General features: G+C 42.5%; 1 protein-coding gene across 1 annotated transcript in view; it reads left to right on the top strand.

Annotated features, from left to right (window-relative positions):
• The window catches only part of PTPRM (protein tyrosine phosphatase, receptor type, M), a gene marked incomplete at its 5' end in the record, with an annotated part of 499,416 nt that overhangs the window by 271,231 nt on the left and 204,565 nt on the right, over window positions 1-23,620 (top strand). Inside the window, one exon of the mRNA XM_010859089.1 lies at window positions 11,848-11,980. Coding sequence (XP_010857391.1) covers window positions 11,848-11,980 — 133 coding nt within the window. The remainder of the gene's footprint in view (window positions 1-11,847; window positions 11,981-23,620) is intronic.

Raw genomic sequence — 23,620 nt, 5'->3', positions numbered from 1 at the left:
ATGGAGATTTTTATTCTTCCTGCAACACCAGCTGAATGCATTTTAATAGGCTGTAGTGTCACTGGTGATTTATTGCCCTTTTTTGTTCTTTTATGTGTTATATTTGTCATTTCGCTGTGGCAGTTTCATCTATAAAATGGTATAGTTACAAGAAAATGGTGAGAGGATACAGCACTGCCATGGGAGATTCTGTTCCTTCTTCCTTGTCATTTTTGTAAGCAAATACTGAGTCAAATGTCAAGCATTTGGTTTCAAACATAATATAATTTAAAGGATATATATTGCACTAAAATAGTGTTGCTTTTTCCATTTTTACTACATAAACTTTGGAATTTCTATGTAAAAGATTTTCAAAGCAAGAGAGCAATTTAATTTTTCAGTATCCTTTTGTGTTTTCTCTTTCCATCAGCAGTGTGATAAAGGAAACCAAAGCAATGCATTTAAGTGCCTTTTATTTGCTTAAGGCACAGAGCTTCCTGGCTTGAAAAGCATAAATTGGAATTTATATTTTAGGAAATCTACCTTTTAATTTTGTTATTAATCTCATGCATTATGCATATCCAAAATGAAAGCTGAAGGTAAAGGTTTGAGCTTAAACGAAAATTTTGGCAAAAGATGCGAAATACTGGGGAGAAAACAATGCTTGTAGTTTTAAAAAATAGAGATTTTGCATGAAAGATTTTATGCTAATGAGTTATTCTTGCCTTTCCTGTAAGGAATATATAATATCAATTTTATAGTAAAATTATGTTGGTTCATATTTGATGTTAGTAAACATGGAAAAGGCCTGGATATTTTAATTTATTTTTTAAATAAACTTTTTTTTTAAGAACAGTTTTAGGTCTACAGGATTATTGCAAAGATAATAAAAAGTTCCTATATACCCCACACCCAGTTTCCCTTTGGATATTTTAAAAATATTTATTAAGGCTGAAGGACAATAGCTGTTTTACCAGGTCTTTGCTTTTACCCCAATGGCTAGCATGGAACTAGGCAACATCATAATCGTTCATCGACTCTTGTTGATAGATACCAATTGTGCTACTTTCATTTTTAGCCCTTCACTTGCCTTAGAAAAACACGACCACAATTTAGAACAGAAGGCATCAAGATGAACTCCAACAGCTTCATGTCTAAGAAACCAGTGAATTCCATTGAGAATTTGTAGGCAAAGGGCCATGTCTTACTGCTGTGCTTTTTGGTTGACTTTGGACTAGTCTCTCTTACAAATAAGCTTTTTTAGAATACTGTAAAATGCTTAGTATTTGTGAGAGGTTTTTTAAAGTATTTATGGGTGTGATCCAATATATTGAGTCAGAATGGAAAAGAAGTCAGAGTTTCCCCCAATGTCTTAACAGAGCCAGATGTTGAGGCAGCAAATCCAGAAAGCTTAAAGGGTAGAGCTCAGAGAAACAGAACTCTTTTCTGGAGAGAGAATTATTGTTTTAAATACTCTGCTGACCTTGTATTGATAATCAAGGGAAAGTCCAGAAAATTGAAAAAGCTCAGTCCTTTCGATCCAAGTGCCTCATCTTGTTTACCCTTTTGTTGATATCAGTATCAAAACTTGTTCAATATCAGTGTCTCCAGAGGGCTGACAGGGAGACCTGGAGCCTATGAAAAGACTGACTCCTAAAATTCCAGCCTGTTAACCACCACCTCTGCAACAGACAGGCACCCTCATGCACTGCTTTTAGAATTGTCATTATTTTCATGTAAGAGAATCTTGGGTTTGGCTTTGAATGTCTGATTCCTTCTCAAGCCATGGCTTTTCTAGCTTAGGAACCACATGTATGCATGCATGCTAAGTTGCTTCGGTTGTGTCTGAATCTTTGCAACCCCGTGAACTATAACCCGCCAGGCTCCTCTGTCCATGGGATTTCCCAGGCAAGAATATTGGAATGGTATGCTATTTCCTTCTGCAGGGGATCTTCCCAACCCAGGGATTGAACTTACATCTCCTGCATTGGCAGGAAGATTCTTTACTGCTGAGCTACTGGAGAAGCCCCTAGAAGGGGGCGGTACCGGGTTCGGGAGGAAGGTACCACTTTCCTTGATAGTAAACCATTTCAAACATTGTTTGTATTAAACATCAGTATATCATGGAGGAACAGGCAACGTTTACATGCTATATTCAAAAAAATCAAGCAACAGACTTCAAAGAAATTTAAAGCCAATGATCGACCACTTAGGATAAGGCTCCTGCTTGTCCTTGCCTGCCTGACTCTTGGGGACAAATGGTGGATCATTGTAAGAGTCAGGGCTTCCCTTTGACCAGCTTGGAGGGAGCAGGGAAAGCCCTAGAGTTTAGACTCCAGGTCATCTTCTATACTTCTGAACTTCATCTTCTGAACCACCTGGCACTCTTCCTAGGGCCGTTTTCAAACATGTCAGACAGGAATCTGGGCCTCAGAGTCTCTGTCCTGGATTCAGTAGGGCAGTTCTCAGGTAAAGTGTGTGGATCCCACACACCTAATTCAGAAAGTATCTGCTTGAGATACAAGGTCATGAGTTCAGACTTCTTGGGCAAATCTCTTAAATTCCAAGTCTCAGCTTCCATGTCTATAAAGCATGGAGAATACTGCTTCTTAACCCCAGTGGGGGCAGTGGGAGAATTACCCCAATGACATATATAAAGGGCCTTTCACCAGCTGAGTCAGGGCCAAGGCAGAGGAGTTGGCAGTTGCTCGTAACTTTCTGTCATGACTTTGTTACTCACTGTTGTCCTGATAAAGGATTGTTTATGCCTCCTAGGACTTTCAGAAGCCCATGGTAATTAATCCAGGCCACTGCTCTTCCCAAGCTTGAATGTAAAATTGAACTTCCCAGAAAATGAATGGCTTTCTTGATGCTAGGTAGGGTATTATTTACATGAATACCATGTGGCTGCTGGGGTCTCCAAGAGCCCCAGAGTGTGGGAGGAATCTGATTATTTTCTTATATGTCGAGACCTGTGATGAGTTCCCCCACGGGTGGTATTTCCCACTTGCCTGCATTTGAGATATAGGTGCATCAGAATATAAGCTATATTCTCTTGCTAGTGGTGACCATGGTGATGATACTAGTGATGAAAAAAAAAAAAAATCACCACATTTTCAAAGACAGCTGCTTTATTTGAAGCTGTAATAGCCCAGAGCAGTGTCTAACCTATTCTGCACCTCCCTGTGGCCCAGAGCACGGAATAAAGCGCCAGGCTCCCCTTTGTTGTCCTGGCCACTGGGGCTCCATCGCCCCTCCTCACTGTCCTTGGTGTTGATGTGAGCACCTCTCTGTGCTCGTCCTTCAGTTACGCCGGTTCTCAAGGGAGCCCAAGACGACGCACTTTAGCAGAACTCTATCTAGAAGGATGATAGATGATCTCATTGAGTACCTTTTTTCAGACACTTGCTATGAAGTTGGAAAAATATGGAGCAGTTGGCAAGGGAAGGTGAAGCCACATAAGTTTTCTTCCACACGTTGTTTTCATTTTGAAGAGTGAGCGACTATCTCTGAGAAACATCTTTGAAAATCAGCCTGGCACCTGCCTGGGAGTTAATAAATGACATGTGTTCAACACATCTGTCAGGATCTCTGATGAGTTTTCCCATTTCCTCCAGTAAACATCCAAGCCATACATCACCCTAGCACTGTAATTGATGTTCAGTTTAATCTGTATAATGTATTATTGGTATTGCTAATGATGCAGTTATTAATTGTGGCCTATTATTAATTATAACAGTTTACTCAAGTTAGAGTTCTTGGTCAAAACACATATTAGCATACCAATTTTTGTCTGGAATTTTTGCATATGTGCTGTCCTTGTGGTGGTTTTTGTTGTTTTTTACTCAAGATTGTGTCTAACTTCATAGGAAACATGATAAAAAGTGTGTGATATTGTCACTTTGGTGGGTACTTCTTATATGTCTTTGAATAATTTCTTTAGATATTGGAGTATATTTACATACAAATATGCGCATGCACACACTACATCAGAGCTAGTTATGTGTGTTTTTTGGCCAGTTTAAAGGCTTAAAAAAAAGGGAATTTTCAGATTTCTACCTTATTTCTTCTCTGAGTAACAAAGAAGTTAGAAAATGCTTCTAAAGTAAGGTCATAGGAATGATATAAACATTTTATTAAATAAACTTACAATAACTTTAATCATAATAGCATTATCTTAGAAATTTCTCCTTTTTCGCTTTCTTAAAAGTCCCAGACCATTTTAATTACTCTCCAGCATAAATTTTGGCTCCTTTAAAGACTTCTAAAACAAATTCGACATATGATCATGAAAAATGGTCTACAGCTACTTAATCATTACAAATATTGAGCTCATAACACTTTATTGTTGACAGATACTCATTTCCTGTCTCCCTGATATGTACCCAGTTAACTTTCTCGTCATTGATGGATATATATTTCACTGCTTTGGTGCTGGAAATATAACATTTTGCCACTAGTATTTATTTTCATGCTCTTTCTTTCTAGTAATCTCATTTTATCATTGATGAAAGTTTGGTCAGTAAATTTACTGGCAAAGACTTTTATCTGTCATCAACCTACTGAGGAACATCTCCTGTGCCTGGCTGGCTCACAGTCCCTGGAGCCCAGGCCCAGATGGTCTGTCTTTCTCGGGGTATTGTCTTAATGGCCACGGAAGGTCATCTAAAGGCAGCCACAGACCCCATTTGTCTTAGTAAGCCCTAGATAAATGCTGGGAAGAGGCAGAGGAAAGACCACAAAACAGGACTTGTCTTTACACTTCTAGTTTTTCCTGTTTTCTTTCCTTTTATACCCATCACCCTATGTATGGGAACTCTAGTGCACATGGAGAAAGAATAGGCTGGCTATGAAAAGAGCGCAAATGAGAAAGACAGAAAAATTAAAGTGAGATTTATTGTGAGAGAGCTTTGATTCAGCATGAACTTCAGACACATAATAAGATGCTGGGCTTGGTCATGTGAAGACTAAAAACTAAAACCAGCTTTGTCCCAAGGAACTTATGTTAAGATGTAATATAAAGGACTTACCAAAATAATGGAACTTGCAGTTGAAATAGTCAACAGGGGTGACAAGGAGAGGCTCCATAAGTTCAGCAGGAGAGAGAATACTTCCTGCAAAGCCACAGGGACAGTGCTGGGCTCACTGGCCTTTGAAAGACAAGTAGGCCTCTATGATGTATGAGAGGGGATGGGTCCACAGAGCAGCAGCAAAGGTCCTGAGAAGGGAGATGTTGGCTGTGGAGCTAGAGGGGGAGGAGAGGACTGGTCATCTCTGTTTGGTTGGAGCACAGGTGGATGTAGGAAAGTCAAAAGAGAAGAAGCATGAAGTTTGGAAAAGAGTTGGGAGGCAGCTAATGGGAGGCCCAGCTGCCTTTTGAAATAAGCATTTGGAGGCTTGGGTGTTTTTATTTTGTTTTTTAAATGAAAGAGTGAGCTGATTAGGCCTGTTCTTTAGGAAAATCACTGTGCAAGAGGCTAGATGGGATGTCTCCCTAGGAGACAAGTACAAAATACAGAAAAGAAATAAACCAGGTCTGTGGCAGTGGGAAGAGAGATGAAGAAAATACAGTGTGTTTTTAATTTTTAGAGATTGGGTAGGGAGGTAAACTGACCTGGTGTTAGGTGACTATCCTTCAACCCAAGATAGAGTTTTGTTTTAATGCCTTCAAAGTTTAGTTTCAAACAAGCTGTTGGAAATATACACTCTGAACTGATAATATCTTCAAAATCACCCATTCACATTCCCTTTATTGATTATTCAGTTTGTAAGAAAGGTGAACACAGCTGATGCCATCTTATTGACAAGCAGTTCACTCATTTTATTACTTGACCATGATTTGAGAAATACAAATGGAAGAAATAAAGCCATTTCATCAGACCAGTAATGGCACTCATAATTCTCTGCAAACTTCTAGTGCCCAGAGAATAAGTGATCAGGATTTGATAGATCATCTTACCCACAGGATGTAGACCCATCAATCAATGAGAGCAGTAACTGTCATGAAATTAGAACAAAAATAAAAAAGTAGATTAATTTTTTAGAGACGGTATACATCAAACAATCCAGCGTCTCAGTTTTATATGAAAAATTATGTTTCTGATTATTACTTGTACGCCGTACATGCTCTGTGCGCCCTGCAGTGGAAATTAGGTACAAGGGAAGAGTTATAAATTCAAAAGCATAATCAGGTTACAAACAATACATAAAATGTGAACAGAGATTATTCCAAGGGTGCTGATTGACTTTGCATTCCCAGAAAGAGAAACAGTGATGTGTAATTTAAATGAAAAATCTTGGAGATATTTCGTGATTATATATAATAATATCAAGGTACAGCCGGAAAAATCAAACACAGATGACAAGGAATTCTAATTTTCTGAGCAATAAGACTTGAGTGAACTACAATAATCTTTAAAACTGGGTGTTGCTATTTTTAAGAAAAAGAAAAGATGTCTGCAAAAGGTGAAAAAAAAACTATGATAATTAATTGAAATAGATTCTCTATTCCATAAAGTCATAAAATGCTAGTCCAGAGTGGCTGAGGCTTCCTCGAAGGCTGTTTTAGAACATCTTTGAGGACCAGTGCTCTTTGAAACACACTCTGAGAAACAATATCCTCATGTTTCCATTTCATTTTTTCTCATAAGGTTTCTCAACCTCCTGTTTCTCTTTTCAGCACCTTCCCAGGATGGCTGTTCCTGACCCTTTTTTCTCTCCCCCAACCACAAATACCAGAGTGGAATTTTGGTATTTGGTCTTGCATGTTGTGAGAATGGAGTATTTTGTTGTTTGAATTCGGTGCAGGCATTTTACCCAAACACCAGTTCTGTCACCAGGAAGCAGGCCAGGTTCTTCCCTGAGCAGTGCCGGTGTCCGGTGCCCGGCTCTAAGGCCAGAGGGCCTGTGTGTGGCCAGTGGGCGCCTTTTGTGAGCCCCTCCTCTTTGTAGTTCCAGTCACCCCCTGGGGCCAGACACTGGAGGCCCCTAGCCCAGGGGGCAGTAGCCTTCACTGCTCTCCACATGGACTGTCCTTCTCTCCTCCAGTTGGGTTTTGAAGACATAGTCAGACATGGTCCCTCTCTCAGCCTCTTGTGTCTGGCAGAGAAAGGTGAACTCTCACTCGTCTTACTCATCTTGAGTGTCCTGCAGGGCCTTATTATGGGTCCTGAAGCACAGGAGGAGCTGTTTATCTGAGACCGAAAACCAGGCTTGACTGCGTCCCAGGGATGGGTCAAGCAAGCATCCGTTCCGTGTCTGTCCCAGGGACGCTCCCGCCTCTGATGGCTCATGGATCACTTAGGGTGGAACTCGGAGCCGTGTCACCCTCTGCCTTTTCTCCTCCTCTTCCTTTCTCCTCCTCCTTCTTGTTATAAGGAGGGAGGAGGGGGCCAGCTCTGTGCTCCTTGATAAACTCCCAGCCCCACCGCAACCCTCACATCTCCGTTGCCACCTGCTTTGAGATCACCAGGATTCATCTCACGAGGCCCTTTTTCTCATAAAGCCCTGGCATCCAGCTCCCCCGTCTTCCCTAGGCCCTCATCCCCTTACCTCTCTGTACAACCCTCTCCAGGCCCATCCCTTCCTGTCCCATCAAGGTCGTTACTCCAACAGGCATCTCCTTTCCCTCCTGCATCATCAACTTTTTCCCCTCAAGGCGTCCAGAAGCATCATCATTCAAAATGCCCTCATTTCTCCCATCTTAAAAAAGAGCAGTTTCCCTGGATCCCCACACTCCTCTCTGGCTCCATATCACACTGACTTCCTCCTCCCCCTCCCTCCTCCCTAGATCAGCAGCTCCTTTTTGTCCCCATTACTGGCCCTTCTTATGACCCACCCTCTCAGTTCACCTCCCAAGCACTCTCCTGTAGTCTCATGGCTTTAAATATCACCTGGCAACCCCCAAATGTTTGCCCCGAGTCTAGATTTCTCCACTTTATGCCCAACACCTACTTCATATCCTGCTGGGCTGGCATTGTGGGCCTCCAGGGGAAGTTTGTATGGTCTGTGTAGTGGTCAGAACTGGGCCCAGACCCTAGAGCCAATGGCTGAGTACATCGAGTTCTCAACCTGGCGAGCTTCTGTTACTGAATTTAGCATCCAACACTGGGCCAAGACAGACTGGATTCTGCCAAGTTGAAAATCAACCAACCACTGCCATGGATAATCACTCCTTTTCTTTAGAGATTTTTTTCACGTTGGATGTTATATCTGAAACCTGGAACACCATCCTTTTTTTTTTTTCTTGGAAATGCTCTTCTTGGTCATTAGAACAGTCCACTTGGCACTGTCATGAGGAGTCAGCAGCCTGCACATCCGTGGAGGTGATATTCACCCTCCTTCCCCCTGAAATATTTAGCATATTTATCATTCTAGTGACTGTCCAAGCCCACATAATACACACTTTTAGATGCATTTGAATTTATTCTCTTCAAAAGGAGCTACACGTGCGGACACGTGCAGTAACCTCTAAGCGGAATGCACAGTAGAGGAGAAAAAAAAATGCCTTTCCATGAAGAATTTGAATTTATACCAAGAAAAAAAAAAGGAATAAAAGGTTGTAACATTAGAAACCTGGCACGAAAATAACAAGACAAGGGGAAAATATTGTTAAGAAAAAAACCTCTTGCCAAGCAGTTTGTTAAGTTACACTGTTACATTCGTAGATTTGGGTGAGGGGGAAAGAAGTGAGTGAAGTAGCTCAGCCCCGTCTGACTCTTTGTGACCCCAATGGACTATTTAGTCCATTGAATTCTCCAGGCCAGAATATTGGAGTGGGTAGCCTTTACCGTTCGTTCTTCAGAGGATCTTCCCTACCGAGGGACTGAAGCCAGGTCTCCCACATTGTAGGCAGATTCTTTACCAGCTGAGCCACAAGGGAAGCCCAAGAATACTGGAGTGGGTAGCCTATCCCTTTTCCAGCAGATCTTCTTGACCCAGGAATCGATCCGGGGTCTCCTGCATTGCAGGTGGATTCTTTACCAACTGAGCTACCAGGGAAGCCCCTGGGGGAAAGAAACAAGCTACCAACTGCAACCACATTCTGTCACAGATTATCCTGTCTGTGGCTGACTGACAGGTCACAGCCCCAGGTTTCCAAAGGGACAAAGGGGAGAGAAGCGCGTCCTGAGGGGGAGGGACAGAAGGAGGTTCACTTCAGGCAGGATGGAGGGCAGAGCACGCAGAAGGCAGGGGTGGTGTGTCCCCGAGGGCACCTGCAGTAAGTGACACACTTCCGTGAGATTGTCCTGGGGTTGTGATTTATTTCAGCCCAGTTTGTGTTTATGTTGGTGCTTCTCCAGAGTAGTTGTAAACCCAGACTCCTCACTCAGCCCCTTCACCCAGGTAGTAAGCCAGTGACCGTGTAGGGAAACCTGCAGGGCAGCCCTCCTCGCCCTTTTTGAGTTGCTCCCCGATTTTGCACGATTTCTGCCATGATCACCTTGCCCCTGTGTCCTGTGGAGGCTGAACGTTGCATTTTCTTGGCCTTCAACATGAAACAAGTTGAGTAAGTGCTAAGGAACGACGATGCTGAGCTTTGCCGGCTGCGCGGCAAGTGCACTCGCCTGTTTGCGACAGGAAATGAGGCATCGCTGGGCTGATGTCTCTCCCTGACCCGAGGATGGGCAGAGTCACACCCCGGTTCTCACAAAGCTTAGAGAAGAGGCTAAAGTACAACAAGACTAGTTGTTTAGTTAGCAGAAGCAGACATGAGACCATTAATACGACCAACTCTTCTCATGGAGTGTTTACAATCCTTGTAATTGCTTATATTTAAATTTTTAAGCCATATCCAGTTTTTCTAAATAATTTATTCCCTGAGTATTTATTGGCATAATTTAGCTACAAAAAACTTAGAGAATCATTTGTTTAGAAAGTCGTCTACCACCATACCACCCTGAACATACCCTATCTCGTCTGATCTCAGAAGCAAAGCAGGGTCTGGCCTGGTTAGTACTTGAATGGGAGAAAGTATACCTGGATAACTTGTAATCTATCTCTAGTGAGATAAATGGAGTGGCTCCCAGTGTGCCAGCATTTGGAAGAATAAAACCAAATAGCTTTCTTTTTAAGTTTTCAAATTATATTTAAAAAATCAAAATTGAAAGCCATTAGGCTTTTTGTCAAGTTTCGTGAATTTGAGCTATGTTATTTTTACATGGATGGCTGTTTTCACCTATTATTCATTTTTTAAAACATACACATTTTAACTTACATTTTTTCTTAGCAGTTTAGTTAAAGAAGTACTATCCTCCAAATATACCACTTGGCTATGTGTTCCAGTATTGGGGTATATACTTCAGATGTTATTACAATAAAAAATGGTAACAGTGATATCTTCAAGGTTCATCTGACACCTGTTCGAGGGACATTCTTTCAAACAGAATAGCAGGACATCTCCCTGAAGTAGTCAGAAATAAAAATGTCCTGTAAAGAGTCATTCTATCCAGAAGAGCTTGTGTTAATAAGGTGTGATTTTTGCATCATGACTACTCTCCTTGCTATCGTCAATTGTATTGGAAAGAACACGTGCATGGAACCTCAGGCTATGGTGTTTCCTGCCTTGTGTTTCTCTGATCTTGACCAGTTCCGTCTATCTGATGGCCACAGCTATGTTCAGAGTCCAGAGTCTCATATAAAATCTTAATATGAATAACTTTTTAAAGAAGCGTTAGTACGTTCCCAATGGAAACAGATGGCAAGTTTATAGTCTGACCCCTGTTCCCTGCTGTGACTCAGACCAAGCCCCATGTGGAGCGCGTAGGACACAATGATGGTTAAGTTTTTCAAGAATCAGATGACCCATAAATGCAAAACCCAGTGGAAGGGTAGAAAGGGCTGGTACCAAGAGTCAGTGTTAATTTCATTTTTACCAACAAGAAGAAAATTCTAACGTGGGAGATTTGGACATAAAATCTCCACTTTCCCAATGAGCTATATCAGTAGGGAGAGGGACGTGATGGCTCAGATGCCAAGGGCGGTCGTGTTCTGACGAAAAAGGGAGCAGCCCTTAGAAAATGGATTCTGTTTAGAGAATAGAACGATAGAATCCTAATATTTTTCATCCCGAGCTCATTTAGCAGAGGTAATGGATATTTCATCAGACACAGATATGCCATTCCATTGCATTACACTGTAAACAGGACGGACAGTGTTTGGGAAATGGGAGAGCTAAGACAGTAGCCACTGGCAGGCCCTGGTTATCTCATTTAAACAGATACCAAATGTGGGCAACAGTAGTGTGATCGTCGGTTGCTTCCCACTTTGTGAATAAATTGCTTAGAAGGAGTCTTTGCCTACCAGATGTGACCTAGATTTAGCTTTTCAAAGGCGGGGGGTTGGGGGGTGGGAGTATCTCTATTGTGTTAAAAAAACAATTGCTGGTAAAATGCACAGTAAGTGAGCTTATCTCCCCTCTCCAGGTGTTTGGGCTAATATGTTATGGAATTACTGCTTCATTTATGAAAAATAATTGGGGGAAATGTTCCAGCAAATCAAATTTGGATAAAGGCTGAGGATGTCTATTGTGTTGTTAGCAAGTTTTTAAAAAGGCAGAAAGATCAGGGAGCCCATAGCGATAATAAAAATATTTTAAAAACTGTGTTTGAGAACAGTCTCTTATAAAAGGGTCAGGCGTGGGTGTACTTTCCAACTTGTGTTGGGGTTTAGTGAAATATGGAAGAACAATGAGAACAATTACACCCCTTTCAGCGCCTGTGAAAGCTGCTGAAAAAAATCAAAGCCTGTCTGTCTGCTGGCTCCGATAAGTCTTACGACTCTGTTAAAGGTGGCGAAAATGTAAAAAGCTAACGTTTCTATTCTCCCTTACCCACCGTGTCTCTTTTCTTGTCTCCCCGCCTCCTGCAGGAGCCGCCACTCCAAAACCAGTCCCAGAACCCGAGAAGCAAACAGACCACACAGTCAAGATTGCGGGGGTCATCGCTGGCATCCTGCTGTTCGTGATCATATTTCTCGGGGTCGTGCTGGTGATGAAGAAAAGGTGAGCCCCTGGCTGTTGCCATGCAGGTGCTGCTGGCCCACTGTTGGCCAAGAGGCTTCTCGTGCGTGAAAGCGTTCTGTTAGTCCGTTGTCTTGGATGACCGAGCCACACCTGTGGCTCTGGTGGTTCGTATTTTGCATCATGTAGCAGTCAAGGTTATGGGAAAACATTTGGAGTCCGCAGCTGGATTTTGTGTGACTGTGAAGAGCTTCTTATGCCAGGTCAGCGTTAAGGATCAGGTGTCTTCCCACCAGTTGGTACTTACTTAAAGCTCAGCAGAATCAGTAAAATCACTTGTTCACCAGGAAATGTTCAGTATTAATACTTATTACTAACAATAGATCTTGAGGAATACAAGAAAAGAGACTTCTCCTTCTCATGATAAGGAAGATAATGACAATGACGGAGTTTCTTGGCCCTGCGTTATGTGCAGGCACCATGTCAGGGGATTAAACAGCACAATATCCCAGGAGAGAGAGACTCTCAGGATCAGACAGACAGCAACTCAGGGCGTGGACACATAAGGACAAGGATGGTAACATGTTGGGTGTAGTAAGGTTGCCCTTTCTAGCCAGGGGTGGTCAAGGCAGGAGAAAAACACATATGGCCGCAGAAAGCAATCGTCACCTCCAATACATGAAAAATACACAGTCTCTTTTGTCTTGTGGAAATGAGAACTTGCTTAATAATACAGTGTTCAGTTTATATAAAAATGATCAACATAAAAGATAGATGGCAAAAAGCAGTAAGATAAATTATCCGTTTTTTATGTAGTTTAAAATTAGTTATAAACAATTATATCCTACTGTATAGCACAGGAAACTATATTCAATATTCTGTGATAAACCATAATGGAAAAGAACATGAAAAACAATATATTGAATATATACATACATATATATATATATATATACACATGTAAAGAACCATCACATTTCTATACAGCAGACATTAACACAATATTGTAAATCAACCAACTTCAATTTAAAGAAAAATTTAAAACAATGATAGAGTGTGAGCAAAGTTACAGATGACAAGAAGTGCAGATCGAGAGGTTGACAAAGCCAAGTCAGGGAGGTCTTGTCTGGTCACCTAAGGAGCTAGACCTGGTTGTTAAGTCCACTGGTGGCCTTTAAGCAGGTAGTAATGGGATGTGCTTTTTCTATTAGAAGGATCACTCAGTGTTAAGGTTGAACCCAGCAAGGAGAGAAAAGGGCTCGAGGCAGGAAGACCAGCAACTTTAGAAACATCAGGAGGTTGCAGCCGCTTGTAGGCCGATCCGGGGAGCTGAAGTAACACAGAAAGAACCTGTTGTTGGCGAGGCCGTTGGTGGGGGTGTCCCCGCTCCCCAGTCATGGGGTGCGTATGAGCTAGGCTGTGTGGGGCACGAAGAGGGGAGCTCAGCTCTGCACTTCTATGTCCAGTCTTCCTGTGCCACGGAGTGGACACGTCCCCTGGGCAGGGGGGTTGTGCTGGCATGCAGTGCTATCCACAATCAGAGTCATCCATCCACGTGTGCCCAGCTGAAGCTGGGGCTCGAACGTGGGCGCTCAGCGCGACTGTCAGAAGGAGGTTGAGGGTAAAGGTCAAACCTTGGGTCACAGGGATATTTAAGGGATGAGCTAATATTTGAATGTATAGGCATACATATACAGCTTTCCTTGCTTCTTCTTTTGTATTTTGTTTACTGGTCCGGTGAGGCCTCAGGACGAGGCCTTGTCCTGGCTCATACAGGCCTGGCTGGTCCCCATCATTTCAGCTCCTCCTCCCTCTTGTCATCCACCTTTTCTTCCTTTCTTGTTGGTCACACATCATTTAATTTCACTCCATTTTTAAAATATTCTTTCTTGTGTTGAGAACTTTGGTGATCTGCTCTCTTAGCAGCTTTTAAATATATAGCACTATAGTGTTGTATATACATAGAGGCTCAGATGGTAAAGAATCTGCCTGCAATGCTGGAAACCCAGGTTTGATTGTTGGTTCAGGAAAGATTCCCCTGGAGAAGGGAACTGCAACCCAGACCAGTATTCTTGCCTGGGAAATCCTCTGGACAAAGGATACTGGTGGGCTACAATCCATGGTGCTGCAAAGAGTCAGACCCAACAGAGCGATTAACATTTTCTTAATTACTTACTTACGGCAATGGCACCCCACTCCAGTAATTTTGCCTAGAAAATCCCAGTCGGACACAACTGAGCGACTTCACTTTCACTTTTCACCTTCATGCAGTGGAGAAGGAAATGGCAACCCACTCCAGTGTTCTTGCCTGGAGAATCCCAGGGATGGGGAAGCCTGGTGGGCTGCCGTCTATAGGGTCGCACAGAGTCGGACACGACTGAAGTGACGCAGCAGCAGCAGCAGTATAGTGATATTAACTACGGTCACTTGCTGTAGTCATCCCATCCCCAGAACTTCTTAACCTTGTAGCTGGGAGCCTCCTCCTCCCTCTTCACTTCGCTTATCCCTAGCTTCCTTTTCTTTATCTTCTCTGCATCTCTAGCTGTCAGTCTGTATTTCTTTCTCCCTTACATCTCTGTCTTTTTCTTCCTCTCTTACTTGTTCATCACCCTTCATCCACTTTCTCATGGATGCTCTTTTTCTCTCCCACCTCGATGTTTATATAGAAAGCTTATCTTTGGTACGGGTAGTTTGTACTATTTTTTTAAAATATGATCCAGTATGAATTCTAAGCAGCCCTAGGCCCTTGCATGCCTAGATATTCAAACTAAGCATTTTGGAGAGTTGATTTTTAGTCATGGGAACGTGTTGGATTTTCATGTCATCTGGCAAGTTCTCCATGAGGAATTGCCTGAAACCACCAATCCAGTTGCCCTCACGACCTTAGCTAAATGTTAATTCATCCTCCAAGGGTCTGATTCTGCTGGATTAATTTATTATTCTACCTTGGACTCTCAGGCAGACATGGAGGTTATGTTATAAATTATGCATTTGAAGAAATTGCTGATGGTAACATACGGCCTTGATACAACTTTAGACTAAATTCCAATAACTCATATCAAATTTGCATGATTATTTACTAGATGATAGCCTTAAAAGGGTTATTTTCACAGCATGTGCCACTTTGGTATTTGCTCTTTCTGAAATATAGAATATGCTGCCTTGTAAGGCAAATTTGTCAGAAACTTGTAAGATTTTGACCTGAACAATCATGTGGTTCAGACTATCCTAGTTAATAGAAATTCCAAAAACTTCTGATTGTTCAGGGTTTTCCCTCCAAATTGAAGCCTAGAATTTTAAATGTGTTTTTAACAGACCAGGGAAAACATGATAGTAATCACAGGTAAGTGGCTGGAGAGTTACTGATAAACAAGCTACAGAATTTGGTTAGCAGACAGAGAGTTTAGATTTGGAATTCCTGGATCTGTATTTTAACCAACTCTGTGATTCTGAACTTCTTTGCCCCTTAGTTTATTCATCTGTAAGTTGAGCAAACTGCACTCAACCACATCTGAAGTCCCACCCAGGCCCAAACTCTCAGGCTTTCTATTACGTGGCAGCTGATGCTGGCGTCCTACAAGGGCAGTGAGGACTCCTTATGTATCTCATGCTATAAACATACCTGGCCACTCCTCCAAAGCTCACTTTGTGCAGTGGATTCAAGTCTCCATGGAGTGTTGGCTGGTGAAAGTTCATCTTTCAGCCACATGCTTCCTGTTGTCATACAGTAGGTACTCAGATAAAGGGGAGCAGCAGAAAGATGAAATGAGAGAGAATGAGCAATAAAGAGCCAGCTTTCATTGTAGTGTTGGTCATGTTTGCTGGTACAAGCCTGTGCTCATCAAACTGGGAGACCCACTCCTGCCCAGGCTAGACTCAGTCACCAACATGAGCTTGTGTCATTGGTCATAAAGGCAGCCTGAGCCAAGGAAAAAATGTGGGTGAAGCAAATGCATCAGTACTTCTGGTAATATAGGCGGAAGTCTGTGCTGCCAGGGAAGAGTGAGAATTGACCATCTGGATGGGTCAGTGTTCTGCCACGTGGGCCTGAGCTCTTGGGAGGGGGAAACAGCAAATTTCCCTTGAAGATGTTGCCAATTATTGTCTTAACTAAGATCCTGTGGGCTTCTGAAAGGCCAGCCATCTCTAAAAATTAGTTACTGAAGGTAGGCCTGGAACAGAACCTGTAAAATCTGTTCTCTTTGCAACCCTATGCACTCTACAGTCCATGGAATTCTCCAGGCCAGAATACTGGAATGGGTAACCGTTCCCTTCTCCAGGGGATATTCCCAACCAAGGATCGAATTCAGGTCACCCGCATTGCAGGCAGATTCTTTACCAGCTAAGTTACCAGGGAAGCCCAAAATCTGCTCAACTCATACTAGCTCATGGAATCCTTTCACACCCAAGTCATAACGACAGAAAACTGAGATGACCTTCAGTTTTATTTAGCTATAATGTTTTATAACCTATCACAAATTAGTTGTTACCTGTTTGTGAATATTTATATACTGGAGCCTGGCCTAGAAAACAAACCTACTTTCCTTAATGCCCTTTACAAAACCTTTACATGTATTTTTATTTATTTTATTCTTTAGGCAAAACAATTTCTTGGTATTTTCCCATTCCCAGTTCTTTTGAGGGTGCAGTATTTTGATGAAGCAAATGTTAAGAAGGGGTGTTAAGATGAATATCTATGAAATAAAAAGATCTCTTGCAGAGTCACATGACAACACACTCAAAATTAATGTAAGTTGAGTAGAAGATACTTAGTTTTTCTCATTTTCATCCCTGTATAATTAAATATATTTGTATAAATGAAAATGCCTGCATGTTCAACGTTTTTTCATAAGGAATAATTTATCTCAATAACATGTTTGACAGAATTTAGTATATAAACACTGTCGATTTTTATCCTGATTAATTATATTTACTATTGTTTCTAAAATTGCTATAGATCTTTTAGAAATTTGAGAACATTTATATCAATTACAGTAATATTTCTGTCTCAGTCATTGTGGTAAATAGAAATTACAGAAGTTTTGACAAAATGGAAATCATTAAAGAGATACACAGTCTTGGTCAAAATAGCAAATGTTAGCTCTCCCACTGCATGCACACCTGTTATAGGTAAATATGACTGTTTCCATTCTGTAGCACAATACCTCACTCTCCTTTCCATAAAGCATTTTAACAGATGTGCGTTTTGCAAATGTGGGCTTCTCAGGTGGCTCAGTGGTAAAGTACCTACCTGCCAATTCAGGAGACGTGGGCCTGATCTCCGTGTCAGAAAGATCCCCTGGAGAAGGAAATGACATCCCACTCTAGTATTCTTGCCTGGGAAATCCCACAGACAGAAGAGCCTAGAAGGGTACAGTCCAGGGGATCGCAATCTTTTGTCAGACATGACTTAGCGGCTAGACAACATTTTGCAAATGCAGCTTATGTCATTAAATATTTAGCACCTTTCTATTGTATTTAAAAAACAGTGTAACTACCAAGAAAAAAAAATTCAATACTGTAGGAAGAGTATCCAAAAACAGGAAACCAAAAAGATAAGAGAGAAAAATGTGATGAAAGTCCACTTTCTAAAGAGATGTCTGCAGTGTATGAGTGGAGGTAAGTTGACATTAACTGTAATTCCCTTACTAAACCTGTTTACACTTGAGATAGAATTTTTTCCACTATATTTAAGGGTCAGTTGCGTGTAAAAAATGTCTCAAGTCTGAATGCTTTACTCAAAGTCCTGTTTCAAAATCACATTTTCTGAAACCGTACTGAGACAGTCCTGTGTAGCCATGTCTTTGTGACTGTTTAGACTACGTGTACTTGACATGTAGTCGTTTAGATAATAATCAGGTGCTGAGACTCTTCTGCGGTAGCACATGCTTCAGCACAGTGAAACAGGACACACATGTAACCAACTGGTCTGGAAATGCCCTCCTAATTAATTAGCTAGTGTACTTTAGTTTTCTAATGGTAACTGAATGAGCTCCTTGTTCAGTGGTAAAATATAAATTTATCTTATTTTTAAGATTTGTTTTTGATGTGGAATATTTTTAAAGTCATTATTGAATCTGTTACAATACTGCTTCTATTTTAAGTTCTGGCTTTCTGGCTGCACAACATGTGGAATCTTAACTCCCTGACCAGTGATGGAGCCCTCACCCCCTGCATTGGAAGGCAAAGTCTTAACCACTAGACCGCCTGGGAAGTCCATAAGTTGACCTTTGTCAGTTCTTTTCTAACCAGGACTTTATGTGGTAACTCTAACAGCTCCCATAGTTGCACTGTTTCTGGATTTGACCTATTGGTTTATTTAACTATGTTCTACTGGGGGCTCCTTATAAATATTTTCTTTTAAAAAGGAAAGTAGGGAATACAGGTACCAGTTTTTGTTTTTGTTTTTCTTTTAATTTAACAGGAAGAAAGTGTCAGAATGATAAGAGGCAGTCACTGGACTTTAGAATCTCACAACCTGGGTTCACAGCTCCTACTTGGTGCTGGCGTAAATTCAGGGGTGTCATGTAACCTCATATTGGCGTAAATTCAAGGGTGTCACATAATCCCGTGTTGGCGTAAATTCAGGGCGTCACGTAACCTCTCTGAACTCACTTTGCAGATGTGAAATGTGATGATGATGACTTGTACTTCACGGGGCTGGGGGTGGGGAGGTGGGGTAGGAAAATTAAGTGAGAGGACTCAGGCATATAGTTGGTGCTTGATAAATAGCAGCCCAGAAGTTCAGGAAGCTGTTCAAGATCACGTGGGTGGTACTCGGAGAGCCTGGGGTACATCCAGATGTGTCTTACTGTTCCCACCTGCTGCCCTGGTCGCAGCAGTCAAGTTCAGAGGTGCCTCTCGCTCAGTAAACCTCAGCTGCTCTTTGTAACCAATAGTTAGGGACACCAAACAGTCATCGTCTTATTGCCATTTACTCTTGCTGGAAATCTACATGTATTTCGAACTGGCAGCATGTTTTAATCTCCTTTCTGAGCTATCACTGGAGAATAGCTGCAGGATCACTTTTTCCTCTTAATCCTTTCGAATGTGTGTGTTCATGGCATTCTTGGAGCCATCGGTTTTCTCCTAAGAACTCACAGCAGAGAAGATGCTGTGTCCTCGTCTGATTAGTGAGTGAGAGAGCTTTGTTGAGTTTTATAGTAAGCCTTCAGCAATTGAGCTTCACTCCCTCCTTCTCAGACACAAACTCTAGGGTCTGGGGGCTGTGGAGGGTCTGCAGGGCCCTGGAGATGAGAGGCTGACATGGGCCCCTGTGAGCTATGTGGCCTGCAAGCTGCTGGCTTTGTGACCCCAGTTTCCTCAGTGTAATGCCCCCAGCGGGTTCCAGCTGGTGCTAGTGGTAAAGAACCCGCCTGCCAATGCAGGAGATATAAGAGATGGGGGTTCAATCCGTGGGTTAGGAAGATCCCCTGGAGGAGGGCATGGCAACCCATTCCGGTATTCTTGCCTGGAGAATCCTATGGACAGAGGAGTCTGGCAGGCTACGGTCCAGGAGGTCACAAGAGTTGGACATGACTAAAGCAACTTAGCATGCCTGCACGCACAGTGTCCGGAAGTCATAACAGACCTTTCCTAGAGTGTTCGGAGAAGATGATGTGTCATTGGCATTGTGGTGCTGACCCCAGTACTAACTATGTGGTCAGTGCACACACCGTGCTGCTGCACCATTGAGCTGGAGCTGTGTGTCTCATCACAAACTTAAAGTCTTAGTTTCTGCCCCCAGAGGCCAGCAGGCCCAGGAGCTGGAGGAAGTGTGGCGTCCACTTGGAGAACATGGGTCTCTGTTGAGAAGGTTACTGGGAGGAAGGCCACCAGGGGCACAGCTTACGGTCCCCACAGCAGGGCCAGGTCTGAGCGGAGACTGTGGAGCCGAGAGCACAGAGGAAACTGCTCCCGACCAAACTGGCCCAACGGTCTTCCTCGTGCAGAGGCCCCTGCTCCATCCAGGGTTTTACTCCCTACAGAGAAGGAAGCCATGTGCTGGGGCCCCGACAGCACCTCCCTTGGGGGTTTCCTGCTAAGCCCCAAGGTCATGTGAGTGGGCGTGGCCTGGGCACTGAGCACAGATTCTATGGGTATCTGAACCTGTCACACCCGGACCCGGTCCAGGGCCGGTCATCAGGACAGAGGACGGGGTTCTCTCTCTCCTGTATCCGGAGTAGCACCCTGCATCTGTAGGGATCCCAAGCCCTCTTCACAGCCCAGGCCTCTCAGCTCTCACAGGAGCATCTGAGGGTGGACCCTCTGGTCATGAGACTGGCCCTGAGCTGGGCTCTCTCTGCCACCTCAGGGCATGGCAATCCTACTGATGCCTACCTGAGTGCCCTGGAACTTTCCACCACAGCTCCTTTGTATCTTGTATCCATTAGCACAACTTATTAAAACATGTTCTTTCTCTATATCTTAGCCTTGAGGTTCAAGTCTAACAGAGCCTATAAGGGGGTTTCATGTTTACCACTGAAATTGATGGTTCATTCTCTGAGGTGGCTGGCCCCCAAGCCTGTGTTGATGCTCCCAGCTCTGTCCCCCCAGGCTCTTTGTGCTCTGTAGAGGGCGACCATCTCATTCATGTTGACACAACCTTGCATTCTAGTTTGTAGAGTAGGAAACACCCAGGACATGAAAGCTGAGGATGCTTCATTTAGGATGATAGGATGACAACCATCATCCTAAGACAAACATCACTAAACCTGTCTTCTTGGTCAGTGAATCTGTGGATTCAAACTTAATATTATTACTTCAATTCTTTCTCATTTTGTATTAATGACTAAAACAGTAATGAAAAATACTTTCACTATAGGAAATATATATAGGTTAAGAGCAAACTAGTGTCTAACCTGACTTCTTTAGGCAAAATTCATGATCTCTCTAACATAAATCTGAATTTCAAGAAGGAAAGAAATTATAGCTGAAATCTTTAATCTTCTTTAATCATTTATGAAGAAGATAAAGAGGAGCTATCGTGTTAATTAGTAGAGGATGTTATTTCTTTTCTTTTTTTTTTGCATGTCTCAGCTTTACAAGGTGCTGCAGTAAATAACGTATTGACAAATAGGAAAGGCATGTTGTTGCCCAGCGTCCTCACAGACTGTGCCCTTCAAGGTGCATAATGCTTCATTAGGTCCATTGGAAGGAGTTTGGGTTATTTTCATATATAGCTCCCCTCTTGGCACTGACGTGGTGCAACTAAAGTAAAACTATGTTTATGGGTTTTACTGCAATAAGTAAAAACTGACTCACTTATTAAGTCCAACCTCCTTCTATTTGTTTGTAAGAACAACACAAAACCAAAACTTGGCCAAAAATGTAGGGCAGGTAATCCCATCTAAGCATGGCCCATGTTCTCTCTCCTGCACACCCAAGCATGAATACAACTTTTTTATGTTAGTTATATTCCTGAGATGACTTGGAGCCCTGTGGCCCGATGCCAGAATTCCAGCGTGGACCTAGTATTCGGTACTTCCCAGATCTCCCTTGTCACAGTGCTCAGACTGCCCTCTCCATGCATTCAGCCTCCTGAATTACCTGGGTGCCATCTGCCTCTGCTCTTAGATCCTAGCATGTTACTGGCTGTGATGTGGTCCTTTCTAATCATCTTTGACACCCTTCTCACACCTAGTACAGTCTTTGCTGCTAGTGGACATATAGTATATTTAGTAATTAAAGACTGAAAACACTCCTTTCATGCAAGCCCTTCAGTGCCACCCTGGACTTTGAATTGCTTTTTATTATAGGGATGTATAAGTTTTATAATATAAGATGCTGTATTAATTTTTCCGTACTGTAGGTTTTTTGGTGAACAGATTCCTTGTTTTGAAAAGTATAATTTTTAAATGTCTGAATAACAATTACTTAGGTTTTCAACTTGATGTATTAAAATCATTTAAATGAATAGGGATATATTTAAATTCAGATACAGCTTAATTAAAAGAAAAATGGGCTCATATCTATCATTTACTTAAATTATCACTTATTTTTAAACCACCTTTGAAACATTTTTCATAAACAGCCTTGCATGTTTTTCACAAGCAACATCAATTGAGATAGAAATTATTATATTTACAAAATGAATAAGAGCCTCAGGATGAATTTTTCTCTATACAATGAGCACCTGCCCTAAATAAATTGAATATCCAGTTTTCCAGGTCTTCCATTCAGCGGGTTCACAATGGAAATGCTCAGCTTCGTGTCTTGGTAATTCACGTGGGTCTGCAGCCCTGTCGCCACTGAGAGCACTCCCACTGTATCCACACATGGCTCAGTTCCTTCGTGTGCACTTGATGAGAATTTATGATAAACATTAGCTCACTGGCCTTACGTCAGAAGGAAAACATTAAGAGAAACAAAATCAGGGAACAGCCATTTCCTGAGCAGCTTAATGTCCGTGTGTCAGAACACCCTTCATCCTTTCACCTGATGTGTCTAAACCGGCTGGTGGGTTTGGAGTCAAAAGTCAGTCGTGGAAGAACTTGGCCAGTCCTCAGAGTGGATCCTGCCTGATTCCTAGGACTAGTCCTCACCTTTGCTAAAAAAAGGGGAAGAGGGGGAAATCTCAGAAGTACATTAAGACACAGGAACATATTGGTGACGTAGCATTAACTGAGACTCTTGGCTCGGTGGCTGTCATCTGGGAGTGGTATTGTCACCTTAGGGGACGCTTGGACATGCTTGAGGGTGTCTGCATGAGGAATGGCTTAATTGTACACATCTGCCATCTGCATGGTTCCATAGTCACAATAATCAAGATTCTTCTTTATAATTTATCAAGATGTGGCTGACTTGGAGTTCAGGCCTAAAAGTCGCAGGAGGCCTAGTTTAAGCATCACAGTCAAAACTGCCTCCCGAGGGGCCAGGAAAACTGACCAGGTAGTGAGGGGGGGCCTGGAGAAGAGCAAGTCTAGAGAAGATCTGGGCTGTTTGGGTCCCTTAGGTGTGCTGAAATGTCACAGACAGTCCTCTTCCCTTCAGTCCCTGGAGAAGCCAAAAGTCTTGATTTCTTTTATTAAATCTACTAAAGTTTTTATCATTGGCAACTAACCATTTTTTGATACTCCATTGGCCAGATAAAATGGGTATCCAATCGCCAAGCATCAATTGCTGACTCCCAATTCTATTTTAAGATAAACAAAGCAGGAGACGTGAAAATGACCCTATTTAAAAATTCACCTACAACGCTTCTGGCTGCAGATGATGTCTTAGACCAGGAAAAAACGACGGACTCCTTCCTTGTCCACGTCCTTAGCATCTGTGGTGGTGGTAGTTTAGTCGTTAAGTCACATCCAACTCTGTATGACCCCATGGACTATAGCCCGCCAGGCTCCTCTGTCCATGGGATTTCCCAGGCCAGAATACTGGAGTTGGGTGCCATTTCCTTCTCCACCTCGGCTCCTGAGATGCCCTCAAATAGGTGAATAGGTGGCTCCTGATTGGAAATACATGACCATTTAAGCTTCGTTTATCTTGTCTGCGATGCTGACAGTAGTTTGGATGGTGGATCCCCAGTATGTGACAAGAGCAGTCCCCTCCTTCTGCACGTAGAATGGCTGTTGACTTCTGTATCTCTACTCCATGGTTGCACGTAGAATGGTTGCAATGAGAGCAGTCCTGTCCTTCCACACTTTGAATGGCTGTTGACTTCTGTATCTCTACTCCATGGTT

The sequence above is a fragment of the Bison bison genome, unplaced genomic scaffold (genome assembly GCF_000754665.1).
Source record: "Bison bison bison isolate TAMUID 2011002044 unplaced genomic scaffold, Bison_UMD1.0 scf7180017864453, whole genome shotgun sequence".
In the NCBI taxonomy this organism is placed as follows: domain Eukaryota; kingdom Metazoa; phylum Chordata; class Mammalia; order Artiodactyla; family Bovidae; genus Bison; species Bison bison.
Note: the sequence above shows the minus strand (reverse complement) of the source record. Positions and strands in the feature narration are given on the sequence as shown.